A 16,181-nucleotide genomic window follows, 5' to 3' on the forward strand; every position below is an offset into this window, starting at 1 on the left:
GGCTTCCCCCGTCGACGAACGAAATGTCATCGAATGACGTCACATGGAGTCCCGATCCACCCCTCAGCGCTGCCTGGCACTGATTGGCCAGGCTGCGCACGGGGTCTCAGGGGGGGTCCTGTTACGCGCCGGGTAGCGGCGCATCAGCGACGATCATCCCGAACACGCTGCGTGTTTTTAAAAAAATTTCATGAAAATCCACCCGGCGGTGCGCTCCGGCGGTAATGGACGAGCTGAGCTCGTCATTACCACCAAGGAGGTTAAGTGTGAACTACACTTGCATTTGGAAAATCGCAAGCCTCTTCAAAAGCAAAACAGAAAACAGCCGATGTGAAAGGGCCCTAGTCGTGGTGACATGTGTTTGAAAATTGTGATCACAATGGACTTGCACAATGGCGACACACGGGTTTGAAAACTGCGACCACAGGGCACCGCAATTTTCAATGTGCAAGGGCTGGTGACATGCGCGTTTGAGAACTGCGATCACAGTGCACTGCAATTTTCAATGTGGAAGGGGTTGCTTTGAAAATTGTGATCACCGGGCACTGCGATTTTCAGACAGGGGTCACACTTGTCGGCTTTTGTGCGCGTTTTCTACACAGAAAAGCTGATCTCAACTGAGAACTCATGTTAATCAATGGACTAGGTCACACTTGAATGTAGTCTCGCGCCCAGAAAAAAAAAGTACATCTTACACAATTTGTCAGTTTTCTCTATAAATTACATCAGCTGCTGTAAGGCAGGGGTCACACTTGTCTTTCAGTTTTCTGAAAAGTGTAGAAAACTGAAAGACAAGTGTGAACCCTACCTCAATATGGAAGGGCCCTTCTACTCTTTCTAGCCCTGCGCCAAAAGTAATCTGATGTTTGCAAAACCCCAATAACCCTATGCAAACATTGTTTCCATGAACTCTGCAGGTAGAATCCGCAACAATGAAACAGTTTTCCTTCCTCATATTCCTTCTCTCCCGCCTGAGCTCTCCCTCCACATCACCCCTCGCATCGCACACACTGCTCTCAGCGTGGCACGCCGTCTCCTATGCCTGTCCCTTTAAGCGGAGGGGCAGGTCCTGGAGGAAGTGACAGACTGAGAAAGCCACCGCCTGGGGGAGAACATCCCAAGATCTGATCCGGCCCGGGAGAGGAGTGGAGGGGATCGCAGCCTATGTGGACCGGAACACGAGAGAAAGTGCTGCAGCCCGGGAGAGGGATCGCTCTGCAGAGCGGACTGGCCGCGCCGGATGTCAGCATCTGCTCCTGTGTTAGTAGAGACCTCTGTAGACTTTTGTGTCTTCTCAGTGATCCTCCTGCTTTCCTTTCTCTCCCACGCACCCTGCTGTCCAGCCTTTATTCCTCTCATGTGACTGGTGATATATTGCCCAGTGCTAGCCCAGATTCTCAGCGGGCTTCAAAAGTGTGTCCCTCACTCACACCTCCCATCCCCAAACTTTATCCCCTTCCTCCTAAGCAGATAGCTCTCAGTGGAGCAGCCACATAGTGACCAGTCTACTTCATTCCTGCAGTCAGTGATTCTCTGCTACATTTTTGTTTTTTTACTAAATCCTTTCCTTGTCAAACACTTTTTACTTTTGGGGGTTTTGTTTTGTTTTTTAGTATATAACATCAGCATTTCCTTTTTATGTATTTATTTTGGTTCTTGTTTTGGTATACGGTTACCTAGTGGCATAAATAAGGAGCTATGGGCCCCGTTGCGATATTTTTTTTTCCATGGGGCCCCCTCAAGCACTATACTGAACAACTGATTTTGAGCACCAAAAGCTGCGGAGGATAGTGTCAGAGACATGTAATCAGGAGAGAAGGGCAGTTTGTTAATGATTACCGCTGTTCAAAGCACCTATAGAGGTGATAATTACTTACATAACACCAATGAAGAGCTTATACAGCGGCTGAAGGAGGGCCCCTCTGGTCCAGGGGTGCCAGTGTGGTTTTACCCTCTGCACCCGCAATTGCTACGCCACTGAGTATACCCCTTGAATCTCTATGTATTGTCTGTGTTCTGAGCTTTTTCTGAACTCCTGAGATTTTACCTGTTTGTGCCCTGTTCCATTTCAGTATGATAAGTCATTAGGTATTCAGTTACTGATTCTATTTTTTGTGTGGTTTGTTTTTTTTTTTTCAATGTGCTTGAACAGGTTCTCACCCAGTAAACTAATATACCTTCTTTTACTTTCTTTTCCCACAAGATTTATCGGATAACTTGATGCCACCAGCCCTGGCACTCTCTGCTTGGTGATGTTTCCTCTGGCGCTACCTAGAAAGTTATTGTGGCTGCTGCTGTGTGTGGTGTGGTGCTGCTGCTGCCAGACAAGTGTCAGTGAACTGAAAGTTCGAGTTCGGCTAGAAGACGGAGAGATAACAGAAGAGAGCCTGCAGGCAGACAGCGACAGGGACTGCATTACTTTGGAGTTCCGGAAAGCTGATGGGACTTTTATCACTTACCTGGCTGATTTCAAACAGGTGAGAATAATCTACTCAGACGGCTTTGGTTGCGTGATCCCCATTGCTTTGTGTTTACAGACTCCAATCCAAGTTGTGCGGTTGGGAAAGGCGCAAGTTTGTGGTCATGTGTTGTAGAATAATGTTGCAAACAATTATGTACTTATGTACTGATTCGATTTAGTTCAGATTTTTATATTACAAGGACCATTATTCTAGTTCGTTTACTTTCTTTGTACATAAAAACCAGGGCTGTGGAGTCGGTACAAAAATCTTCCGAATCCGAAGTTTATGAAATCCCGACTCCGGGTACCCAAAATGACTCCGACTCCTTAGTCTAATACTTAAAGTGGACCCAAATTAAAAATACAAGATTTCAGAAATAAAATCTATTTTCTAAGCTATAATAATAAATAGCAGCCTTTTTTCAGCTGCATGATGACAAATATAAAATATTTTACATTTATTGGAGAAACCCCTCCCTTCCTTTCAAATTGCCGGGACAGAATCTGGCAAACGGATGGAGTAGGTGGTGTCCAGCATAGAAGGAATTGCTAATGGCTGCCACCAGTATAACCCTAGTTATGCAAAGAGGGTGAAAAGCAATCACTTAAATGCTCATAGGCTTGAAGGAGTGTTTATTTATCTGTGTATGTGTCAAAGTGGTGCAACTAAATATTTTGAATTAAAAAAAATGTTTGGTTTGGGTCCGCTTTAAAGAGGAGCTGTTAGGTATAAGGTCTCAGAGAAAATAAACACATATATCAGTAGCTAAATATAGGCTGTACTTACATTACATATGCATTTCACTGTCCACGTTTGTACTTCACATAATTTTTATATAGTATATGCAGAGAATGATGCTCCTGACAGCTCATGGCAGGTTCCATGTTTTTCTGTCTTCTATGAAGCCAATTGTGTCGTCATGTCCTCCCTGCTTCCTGATCACAGAAAAGCTCGTACTGAATAACACAGTGTGCAGTGAATATTAATTAGCCATGTGGCTAGGAACAATAGCTGACTCCTGCAGTGTACTCTGCCCGGAGATTTATCAGTGCTACGCGCTGGACTGATTACAAGCTGCTGTAACGTCTCATTAGCAGCCGAGGGGAGGGCCCCAGAATGCTTTGCAGTATAGTATGCGGCTTGCGTCCTGCTTGGGTCTAACAGCTTTGCTGATAAGCACACATCAAAGGTAAGAGAGATTTTTATCTTCACTAATGCCTTTTTGGCTTCCTTCTAAACTGTTTAACACAGGAGAATAGAGGTTTAAATTAGCTTCTGCAGCCTGACAGTTACTCTTTAACAGGGATGTGGATTTTGTACAAAAATCAGCCGGCTCCGACTCCTCAGTTTATGAAATCAACGACTCCGACTCCGGGTGCCCAAAATTGCCTCGACTCCGACTCCACAGCCCTGATGAAAACACTAGTCTTTGGATAGTGTTCTCCACAGGGACTGGTAGATAGGGATGTCATAACCAGGGCTGTCGAGGTGTTGGAGTTGGAACAATTTTGGGTACCTGGAGTTGGAGGTTTAACCCTCCTGGCGGTATATTAAAAACCGCCAGGGGGCAGCGCAGCGGTTTTTTTGATTTTTTTTTTTTATATCATGTAGCGAGCCGAGGGCTCGCTACATGATAGCCGCTGCTCAGCGGCATCCCCCCAGCCCCGCCGATCGCCTCCGGCGATAGGCGATCAGGAAATCCCGTTCAAAGAACGGGATTTCCTGGAGGGCTTCCCCCGTCGCCATGGCGACGGGGCGGGATGACGTCACCGACGTCGTGACGTCTAAGGGAGTCCCGATCCACCCCTTGCCGCTGCCTGGCGCTGATAGGCCAGGCAGCACAGGGGTCTAGGGGGGGGGGGGGGGGGCTGTCTTGCGACGCGGATAGCGGTGATCGAGCGCGGGGCGGCGGCGATCGAAGTGCTGACGCAGCTAGCAAAGTGCTAGCTGCGTTCAGCAAAAAAAAAAATTATTCAAATCGGCCCAGCAGGGCCTGAGAAAACCTCCTGCGTGGCTTACCCCGAACTACGTTCGGGGTTACCGCCAGGAAGGTTAATAAACCTGAGGAGTCAGAGCTGGAGTAGGATGATTTTTGTACCCACTTCATAGCCCTGCTAGGGCTGGGGAGTCAGAGCAATTTTAGGTGCCTGGAGTCAGTCGGGTTTTTCATAAACTGAGGAGTCTGGGTTGGAGTCTGATCATTTTTTTTGTACAGACTCCACTGCCCTGGAGTGGCTGCTAGTCAGTGGATTAGTGCACATATTGAAAAGTGAAAGACCTGGTACACACAAGCGGTAAAAAAACGGTCTGTTTCCAGATCGGAAGGGAACTGATGCAAATGGATCCTATGTTAACCTATGGATCCGTTCACATCTGTTCGTTCAAACAGATCCATTCGCACAATCCACTCAACGGACCGCAAGTTTCCTCATGCAGCAATTTTTCTGGATCGTTGCTACTGTAAGGTTGCCATGGCTGTACAGAAGGCTCTAGTCTACTTTAGGAGACCCAGCATGAAACCTCATAGGGGAACAGTTCTCCAATCATGGCACCCTCTACAGCACAAAGTGTTGGGATTGGTTGAATAGTGTGGGCGTAGTTTACTACAACCTATCCGCAACATAAATGTATGAGAGGGCGCTGTCCACCCAATCACATTAGCTGAATTTCCTTATGAGGTTCTCTGCTGGCTCCCCTAAAGTAGACTTGCACTGTAAAGAAAGGCAGTTTAGGATTTCTTACAATTTTGGAAATGCTTATCTTACTGAAAATGGATAGTGGAATTTCTGTCTCAATTTGGTGATAAGGAGGTATGTCAAGTAGCATGCGCGCATTCCTTTTATGTTATCCAGAGCTCCTCAAGCACTCTTCAGCACAGCTGCACTCATGCAAATACAGACAACGTTGAGGGCCCGGTTCCACTATCGCGGAAACGACCGCGAATCTGCAGAGTTTCCCCGTGGGCAAATCGCGCGGGGAAACTCTGCCATAGGGGATAACGGCGCCACCGGCCGAATTGCTTGCAGTAGCAATTCGGCTGGAACCCCCTACAGAATTCGCGGCGGAGGCTGTGATTCCCATAGCCGTGCATGGCATGGCTCATGGGATTCGCCTGTGATCCCGCTCAGTGCCGGCCTGCGTCTACGACACGCACGCCGCACTAGTGGAAACGAGCCCTAAAGGACAACTGTAGTGAGAGTAGTATGGAGGCTGCCATATCTATTCTCTTTTAAGCAATGCCAGTTGCCTGGCAGCCTTGCTGATTTATTTGGCTGCAGTAATGTCTGAATCACACCAGAAACAAGCATGCAACTAATCTTGTCAGATCTGACAATAATGCCAGAAACACCTGATCTGCTGCATGCTTGTTCAGGGGCTGGGGCTAAAAGTATTAGAGGCAGAGGATCAGCAGGACAGCCAGGCAACCTGTATTGTTTAAAAGGAAATTAATATGGCAGTCTCCACATCCCTCTCACTGTAGTTGCTTTTTAAGGGCAGAGACACACTGCCGAGCGCTTTTTGATTAGTTTTGGACTTTTAAAAAACCCACCCATTGACTTGCATTAAAATCGCCTCTGCAATGTTTAGAATAAAAGAGCAATTTTAAAAAATGCCTGAGGAGATGAAAAATAAAATGCTATCAGTTTTTTTTCCTGGAAGACCACACAAAACAGCACATGGGAGTACACCAGCCATGGGGTCCATTGAGTCAGTCCATTGTCAGAATATTGAAAACAGTCACCACCTCCCACCTGACTGAGATCTGTTGAGCAAGATCTTTCCAGCTTACCGGATCGATCTCTGTCCAATTCAATGATTATTATTGGATCTGCCTGATGTCAACCCCCAAATCGTGTAATTTATGGGCACCTGTGCTTGACACCTACTTTAGCCACGCTCCTCCCAAACAGGCCACACCCTACTAATCCATAGTCATATTATTCTATCCTTTTGCACTGGTACTGAGGCCAAATGGTCATCATATCAGGAGGTAGCTAAAGTACACCTAAAGTAAAACGGATGTGAAGGCTGCCATATTTATTTCCTTTTAAGCAATGTGAGTTGACAGTCCAACTAGGGAGAAAAATATGGAGGCTGCCATATCTATTTCCTTTTAAATAATACCAGCTGCCTGGCTGCGCTGCAAATCAATTTGGCTGCAGTAGTGTCTGAATCGCACCAGAAACAGGCATGCATCTAATCCTGTCAGATCTGGCAATATTGTCAGAAACGCCTGATCTGCTGCATGCTTGTTCAGGGTCTATGGCTAAAAGAGGCAGAGGATCAGCAGGACAGCCAGGAAACTAGTATTGTGATTATCCGTTTCGCTTCAGTTGTCCTTTAAACTAGTCCCAGGTCCAAGCTGCATGCATTTTCAATGTGTTTTTTTATATTGCGTTTTATGCAAATCAACAGGAAGCAGAAATACATCACGAAACAATAAAAGCAAAAACGCATGAAAAATGCATACAAGGTGCAATACATTGCACTCCCATTGACTTTCATTATGAGCGCTTTTGATGCATTTTTGATTATGCAACAAAACCAGCATTTTTAAAAACAAAGGCATGTGTGTTTGTTTATTTTTTTTTTTTTAACCACTTTACCCCCGCGCGTACGTATTTCTCCGCCCCTTTTTCCATCCTTTAAAAACCAGGGACGGAGAAACACGTACTTTCCGCGTTCCCGACGCTGCCCGCGCTCCCGCTCATAAACACGCCGCCCGCCGCTAGTAAAACCGCCGCCGCCCGCTCGCCCAGAGATCAATGAACGGGAAAATCCATTCCCGTTCGTTGATCTAAGCCCCGCAATGATCAGCTGCTCTCCTATGGGCAGCGCGATCATTGTGAGAAAAAACTCACGTGTCCATGCTCATTATACTTCCTCCAAGCTTCCGGAAGGAAGCTTGGAGGTCGCATTAAAACAAAAAGTTACTGTGGCCATCTTGTGGCCAAATAGTAAACTACACCCTACACATTTTTCACATACAAATAAATGACTTTTACACATAAAATTAACTCATTACCTCCCACACTCCCCATTTTTTTTTTTTTTTGTAATTAAAAAAAAAAATAAAAAATTTACAATTAAAAAAAATACATAAATAGTTACCTTAGGGACTGAACTTTTTAAATATTTATGTCAAGAGGGTATAACACTGTTACTTTATAAACTATGGGCTTGTAATTAGGGATGGACGCAAAACTGAAAAAAATGCACCTTTATTTCCAAATAAAATATTGGCGCCAAACATTGTGATAGGGACATAATTTAAATGGTTTTATAACCGGGACAAAAGGGCAAATACGTTTCATGGGTTTTAATTACAGTAGCATGCATTATTTAAAAACTAAAATGGCCAAAACTGAAAAATAATTATTTTTTTCCCCACATTTTTCCTATTTTCCCATTAAAACACATTTAGAAAAAAATAATTCTTGGCATAATGTCCCACCTAAAGAAAGCCTAATTGGTGGCGAAAAAAACAAGATATAGTTCATTTCATTGCGATAAGTAATAATAAAGTTATAGACGAATGAATGGAAGGAGCGCTGAAAGGTGAAAATTGCTCTGGTGCTCAGGGGGTAAAACCCCTCAGTGGTGAAGTGGTCAAATATGCGTTTTTTCTTGCGGCCCATAGACTTCCATAAACAGCAAAAACTCAGCGTTTTCTGCAACGCTTCCGTTTCTGCTAAGTGTGCACCTAGCCGGAAAAATTTGCATCTCATTGACCATATCTAGTGCTGAGGTAGTAAGGCTATATTCTATCAATCTGTGCACTGCCCCCCATGTGACTGCACTCCAGCCCTGTGATTGGTCGAGGGAACGTCTTTTAGTAGAGTAGGAAAAGGTGCTGCGCATGAAACCTGGAACCCCATATATATAGTTATATATGGGGAATCGGAAGTTCCTGAAGCAGCAACACAGAAACAAATGGCTACCATGAGCCTCCGTCAACAAATTATAGTGCCAGCTTTGTAATGGCTTTTTTCCATGTCACTTTTGGTTTGCTGTAAAGTTCTTGATTGAATTATCAAAAAAAAAAAAAATCAAATCTGCCGGTTATCTTTGTGGCAACAAGTCAAAATTTCGATTCACTGCACATTTTGATTGATTGGGTGCGGAGGAGGATTGGTAGTAAATCGACAACACATGTATTGAACAGTAGAATGCTGCAGTTCAATAGATTTTCAATAGATTTCATGGCAAAATTATTGAAAATCTGTGTGCCGTGTATGGGGGGAATCAATCCATCTCTGTTCAGATTCAAATCAGAGAATAATTGATCAGTTTGCCACATTGGGCAAAAATCTATAGTATGGCCACCTCTAAGCAGATGTATATCAGTGAAAAAATACAAATGAAGTAAAGTATCTTTCTGTAAATAATTAGTTTATAGTAGCCTAGAAAGTTGTACTACTGTGGCTGGACTTGTAGCCATGGGAAATATTGAGCCGGATTTAAAATTCTCTAAGGGGAGGGTTCACATTCAGGGTTGGTTCACACGGGCAATTGCAGGATGTTTACTGCTGGCCGCGGCGCACCTGCCCATGTCAATGAATGGGCTTGTTTACTTTAATGCTTTTTCTGAGCGATCGGCTCCCGATATCCGCCGGTTGACATTCGTACGTGTGTACAAAGCTTAACCAGTTCCGGATCTTTGGTACACATATATATTACTTTGGTACATATATTATATTACGCACGGTTTACTTACTGCCGCCAATCGCGATTCCCACACCGTTTCCATTTGCCATCGCCGCATCCCTGTTCTTCTGTGATCGGGGCATGAGGATCCTCTATTCTCAGTCCCGATCACTGTGCTGTTATGAATGGAAGAGAGATGCATCTCTCATTCATAAGCATAAGGAAACTGTTACACACACTTTGGTTCCTATCTGCTGTAAACAGCAGATGGTGACCTAAGTGTAGTGCCATCTTGTGGCTAAAAAGTAAAATACACCCAAATATACCATAAGACATTTTACATTCAAACAGTTATTAAATATTATTTTTTAACCCCTTCCACCCCTACCCAACAGTTACCAAAATATAACTTGTAAAAAAAAAATTACAACATTAAAAAAAAGACATGGTTACCTAGGCTACCTGGCTATCTGGGGTTCTCTTTGGACAACTGTTGAACACACAAGGCAAGGCCATGCCTGGCTACATATTCTTAAGCAGTGGCTGGATGGTGTAATAGTTAAGGACTCTGCCTCTGACACAGAAAACCAGGGTTGGAATCTCGGCTCTGTCTGCTCAGTAAGCCAGCACCTATTCAGTAGGAGACCTTAGGCAAGTCTTCCTAACACTGCTACTGCCTATAGAGCGTGCCCAAGTGGCTGCAGCTCTGGCGCTTTGAGTCCGCCAGGAGAAAAGCGTGATATAAATGTTGTTTGTCTTGTCTAATTTTTCTTTTGGATTGAGCATAAATGGTACATGCTAGGCTAGCTTCAGCTAGTAGTGTTGGTGGTATAATGGATATGTTAGTTACCTACCATACACTGAGTCCTGGGTTCAATCCCCAGCCACGGTATGTAAGCTGGCTTTTGAAATACTGGAATTCCCTGGCAGATGAGACCCTCCTCCCCCCGGTAGGAGGGAATAGGTTGGAGGGAGGAGCTCCAGGTATAAGAACCCTTGAAACATGTTTTCTATCATTTTTCCAGCCAGTAGAAATGTTTCTAAATTTTGAAGTTCACCTCCCCATTGAAGTCTATTGTGGTTCACGAACTTTTTCGTGAACCGAACTTTCCGCTGAGGTTTGCGAACCGAAAATCGGAGGTTCGCGACATCACTAGCGCTGGGCGCCGGAACAACTTCCGGGTTAGCTTGCTCTCCTGTACGGTGTTCCTGTAACGGTCTTGTGTCGTAGCTCAGATGTCTGATTTATGTGGTGATCTGCAGAATCACCAATAATGCAGACGCTATACCTGATTTATGGCCTCAATTCACTAAGCTTATCTCCTGTCTTTAATAACTCTTCTAGAGTTGTTACCATGGTGATAAGGCATGTAGTATTCAGGAAACCTTTTACCTCAGGCAAACCTAAAGTTAACTCTTCTGTCTTTAAGTTAACTCTTCAATCCTTAAAATAACTCCAGAGTTAAAGACAGGCTGTTTATTAACTGCATGTGAAAATAACTACAGAGGAGGTAAAATAACTACAGAGGAGGTAAAATAACTACAGAGGAGGTAACTTAAGGAATGAAGAGATGAGATAACTCTCTCTTATGTGGAGGTAAGTTTCCTCTTGCCTTATTATCTCTAGCATGATCTTAGTGAATTGAGGCCAATATATGTGTGATCTGCAGAATCACCAATAATACCAGTATAGCAGACAAGGAGCTGAGTGTGTAGTGATTTAGTGCAACCGTAACTTTAATAGTTTAATGAGACCTCACCAGAGGGGCTGGTGAGGTATATCAGTACACTGACCGTGCACTAAGGTACAAGCTCCAGCAAGCTGGAGAAACCATACTGAAAAGGCTGAATCTCCCGAGGAGCGGGTGACTCAGAATGTACTGCAGCCAAGTGAACACCCGAGGAGCCGGTGACTCAGACTATACTGCAGCCTAGGAGAAATAATAATAATAATAATAATAGTACAATGACACATCACCTAAGGAGCAGGCGATTAAGGCTGTACTGCAGCCTAGCAGATCCGCTTCACCAGAGAAGCTGGTGGAGCTCACACCTCACCAGTGGCGAGGGCCCACCGGTGAGTAGAATGGTCAGGCAGGCAAGTTACGGCAACAGAGAGGTAAGTATCGGTACAGAATCGTGAGGCAGGAGAGTAATCGGTAATCAGGCAGAGGTTCGGCAACTAGGAGGCAGGCAAAAGTACAGGATCAGAAAACAGGATCAGGGTCAGAGTAATAGCTAAGAGTCATACACAGGAGATCAATATAATAAGCAATATCCTAGTCTAGGTGTGAAGTCCTTGGCATCAACACCTCGGAACTAGGCTAACAAATAAACTGTAACAAAGTAGCAATATCCTAGACTAGGTGTGGAATCCTTAGCATCAACACCTGGGATCTAGTCTTAAGGTCTGAGCGCTAACATGCAAGTATTCATGACAACAGACATCGTGTGAATGAAGCCCGGAGGCTTAAGAAGCAGAGGAGACCCCACTGGCACGCCCCCCTCCATCAGCCAATCCTGGGCGCCGTGGGACTCCTCTGACGGGCTTCCCGCATAAAGGTCCCGTCTGTGCCCGCGCGAGACGGCGACCCCCTGCACAATTGAACATTCCGTCCTCGGCGTCCTAGACGCTGGACGGACGGGTGGCCGCATGGAGGCAGCGGTGCTGTTCGCCGCAGCTGCCTCGTATATTACAGTTCCCTGCTCCAGTGTACGAGCAGCCAGAGTCTGCGAAAATGCTGTTCTCAAGGGAGCAGCTCCCAGAGAACATGCGCAGCAAGAGATCAGTGGCTGGCTGTGTTTCCTCCGATCCTCAGATTGCAGTCCACGATTTGCTGGAGGACAAAACATCAACTGGCCACCGAACTGGGTAAAACTAAGTTTGCACTCGTAGGGCTCTAGGATTGTAACGTGGCCGGCGGCATTAGGACCCAGGGAAGGAGGGAGCGCCAAAGTATGTAACGTCAACATATGAAAGTCTCCATAGACTTTCATTGCACGGCGGTGGGGTGTGGCAAAAATAACGCACCGCCCCTGTGTGAAAGGGTCTTCAGGTGTAAAGTTCATATAAACAGTATACCTTGCCTGTAGATAATGTGGATGAATTGTTTGTGACACAGTGGCTTCTTATACAAGCAGGGCTGTGGAGTCGGAGAAATTGTTGGGTACCTGGAGTCGGTGGTTTCATAAACTAAGTCCGAATCAGAGGATTTTTGTACCAACTCCACAGCCCTGTGTACAAGCCAGATCATAGAATTGCTGCTGTGGACAAGCTGGATAACATAAGTGATAGAGCAGATCTGGCTTCTATTTACTAATAGGGCTCTTTCACACTAGAGCCCTTTTTCGGCAGTTTTACCGCCACGGCCATAGTTTGCATTTTCCATGGTAAAATGAAAGTCCATAGACTTACATTTTACCTTTCACACTTAACGCCGCATTTTTGAGCGTTGCGTTTTGAAGCTCCCCGCCGCTTTTTCAGGGCCGACCACGGTGTTTCACGTTTCAATGATAGTCAATGGAAACCGCAAACTGCAGGTTTTTTTTTAAACGTTTCACCGCTCAAAAATCCCCAGAATTCGCTATGGAAAAGCTATGTATTGGCGTTTGAAAAGCATAAAAACGCCTTAAAAAAGCACCAAGACGCTGACCGCAAAAGGCAGCCTTTTAGGCTTTTCTACCGCAGCCTCTAGTGTGAAAGAGCCCTAAAGAGTGTCTGTTATAAGATGATAAACGTTTACTCATTTGGGTTTAGCATGCCATATTGAATTGTTAGAAATTGTGGTCATGTGATTTATAGTTGATTGCATTGACTTGCAGAGCCAAATTTTGGCAGTCCTGGAGTCATTACAAAAGCCGTGTTCACTATGGTTTATATTGCTCCTACTTCTCGACTCCACGGCCCTGCTTGTATAGGAAACCTCTGTATCACAATTAATCAACATTATCTGCAGCTAAGGTTTCTTCAGCTACATATTGTTCACATGAACTTTACACCTTAAAGTGACCCTGTGATAGTTCACTAGTCCCTATCTATCCTTACCTGGGGCTTTCTCAAGCCCCATGAGCACCATGGCCTCCCTTGTCATCCTCTTCGGCCCCTCCATTCTGCTGATATGCCTCTCCATTTCACGGGTTTCTGCGCTTGCACGGCTTGGCCACGTGCGCACCCTGCGGCCTGGTGCATTCTGCTCCAGGGGACAGAAGCACAACCGATGCGCACACAAGCCCATGACTGGCAGCAACTGACCAGATTACCGGGAGTCGTAGCGCCAGAACAGAGGGGCCAAACAGGACAGCAAAGAAAGCTATGGTGCTCATGGGTTTGGAGTAAGCCCCAGGTAAATATAAATAAGGGCCAGTCTACCATCCCAGATACACTTTAAGTTAACGGATAAAGGCCTCAATTCACTAAGCTTGTCTTTAATAACTCTTCTAGAGTTGTTACCATGGTGATAAGGCATGTAGTATTCAGGAAACCTTTTACCTCAGGCAATCCTAAAGTTAACTCTTCTGTCTTTAAGTTAACTCTCCAATCCTTAAAATAACTCCAGAGTTAAAGACAGGCTGTTAATTAACTGCGTGTGAAAATAACTACAGAGGAGGTAAATTAACTACAGAGGAGGTAACGTAAGGAATGAAGAGATAAGCTAACTCACTGTGTGAGGTAAGTTTTCTCTTGCCTTATTATCTCCAGCATGATCTTAGTGAATTGAGGCCATAGTCGGTCCATAAATATTGGGACATTGACACAATTCTAACATTTTTGGATCCATACACAACCACAATGGATTTTAAATGAAATGAAAGTTACAGCTTTTTGGATCTTCTCTTGAGAGTTGACAGCAACATATTCCAAATGCAAATGGCACACTTGAAATCAACTTTGCTCATTGTAATTGTGATAATGAGGGAATAACACACACCTGGCCATGGAACAGCTAAGAAGCCAATTGTCCCATTATTTTTGGTCCCTAAGGCCTGGTGCACACCAAAACCCGCTAGCAGATCCGCAAAATGCTAGCAGATTTTGAAACGCTTTTTCTTATTTTTCTGTAGCGTTTCAGCTAGCGTTTTGCGGTTTTGTGTAGCGGTTTTGGTGTAGTAGATTTCATATATTGTTACAGTAAAGCTGTTACTGAACAGCTTCTGTAACAAAAACGCTGGCAAAACCGCTCTGAACAGGCGTTTTTCAGTGCGGTTTGCGTTTTTCCTATACTTAACATTGAGGCAGAAACGCATCCGCAATCCAAAAAATGCCTCACCCCGGGAGTATGCGTTTCTGCAAAACGCCTCCCGCTCTGGTGTGAACCACCCCATTGAGATACATTGACCAAGCGTATCCGCAGCCGCAAACGGCTGCAGAAACGCTGAAAGAGCCGCTTGGTGTGCACCAGCCCTTAAAGTGGACCCAAATTAAAAATACAAGATTTCAGAAATAAAATCTATTTTCTAAATTATAATAATAAATAGCAGCCTTTTTTCATCTGCATGATGACAAATATAAAATATTTTACATTTATTGGAGGAACCCCTCCCTTCCTTTCATATTGCCGGGACAGAATCCGGCAAAATGCTGGAGTAGGTGGTGCCCGGCAAAGGAGGAATTGCTAATGGCTGCCACCTGTATTACTCTGGTTATGAAAAGAAAAGGGTGAAACGCATGCACTGAAATGCACATTGGCTTGAAGGAGTGTTTATTTATCTTTGTATGTGTCAGAGTGGTGCAACTAAATATTTTGAATTAAAAATTGATTTGGGTCCGCTTTAACAAGTAGGAGGCACATATGCAAACTGTAATTCCTACACTGTTCACCTGATTTGGATGTAAATGCACTCAAATTAAAGCTGATAGTCTGCAGTTAAAGCACATCATCTTCGTTTCATTTTAAATCCATTGTGGTTGTGTATAGAGCCAAAATTGTTAGAATTGTGTCGATGTTCCAATAGCTATGGACCTGACTGTATGTTTCTTCCCGGAACAATTCACAAACTCTTATGCATATCATCCAGTAGGAGAACTGAAAAAAAAAGAACTAGGCTATGTTTATTTTTTGTCACCATAAGGGTTAGAGCAGACCTGAACTTCTCTGTTGTAAAAGATAAGTAACAACATACTAACCTAGAAAAACTTTTTTTTGTATTTATTTATTTTTTACAGCTGATACAAATCCTGCAATAAATCTACAGTGTGTCTACTTCCTGCTGTCATGGAAGCACACATTAACATCCTCTGTACATATTAGCTGCAGAGGAGATTCCTGAGCTGACACAGCTGAGAGATCAAATTACAGTTGTGGTTAGTCAAAGATGAGGTGGCTTTAGACAGGCTAAACTCTCTAAATATATACAGGGTGCATGTCTCTGTTTTCCTTCTGTCTTGTGCAACGGTTCAGGTCCACTTTAAGAATCAAGCGCTCTAAATGACATTTGCTCTGCAGTGTAAGGGTGCTCACTAACGATCAAATTTCCTTTTTCGATTGACCAGCTGAAGTGTGATTGGAAATGATCATTTGTATGAGTGGGCATATAAACTGGTGAACATACTTTAAAGCCCTATTTCCACTGGCTGTTGTGTCCATTTTCTAATCAGAAACAGCACCTGTGTTGTGAAGCCACTGCCAAATTGCTATAGACGTGCCATGCGCGGTTATAGGGATTCGGATGCATGCTATCCAGCCACTGCATTGCATAGGAATTATCAGCAAGCTGGCACCAAAGGGGAAATTTGGGCATCTGATATTTACTTTGCGGTTTGTTTTTGTTTTCTTTTTGTGGGGTCTTTCGGCATAGTTCGGGCGCCGGATATTTAGCTTTTTTCATCAGGGATGGTGTTTGTGCGGTGGGGGGGGGGGAGGGTTAAAGTAAGTCTGAAAAACAAACAAACAACAACAAAAAAAACAGGTACTTACCCAAGGAAAGGAGGGCTCTGGGTCTTAATGGGGGGGGGGGATGTGTATTAAGGGTTAGGCGTCAGGAAGAGTGTTTTTGTGTGGGGAAGGGGAGGATTAGGGGTCAGGGGGAAGGGTTCTGTGTGAGAATAGGGTTAGGCTACGTTTCCACTAGCCG

General features: G+C 44.5%; 1 protein-coding gene across 2 annotated transcripts in view; it reads left to right on the top strand.

The window, feature by feature from the left end:
- The first annotated feature begins 1,069 nt into the window (after positions 1 to 1,069).
- Positions 1,070 to 16,181, top strand: part of OAF (out at first homolog) — a 94,139-nt gene continuing 79,027 nt past the window's right edge. Inside the window, exons 1-2 of one of the 2 annotated variants that reach the window (XM_068242871.1) lie at positions 1,070 to 1,260; positions 2,204 to 2,477. In XM_068242871.1, the coding sequence (XP_068098972.1) occupies positions 2,253 to 2,477 (225 nt within the window). In that variant the 5' untranslated portion in view covers positions 1,070 to 1,260; positions 2,204 to 2,252. Of the gene's footprint in view, positions 1,261 to 1,431; positions 1,522 to 2,203; positions 2,478 to 16,181 lie in introns of those variants that run through there. The other variant, XM_068242872.1, reaches the window with a different exon arrangement.

Source organism: Hyperolius riggenbachi, chromosome 6 (genome assembly GCF_040937935.1).
Source record: "Hyperolius riggenbachi isolate aHypRig1 chromosome 6, aHypRig1.pri, whole genome shotgun sequence".
Lineage (NCBI taxonomy): Eukaryota > Metazoa > Chordata > Amphibia > Anura > Hyperoliidae > Hyperolius > Hyperolius riggenbachi.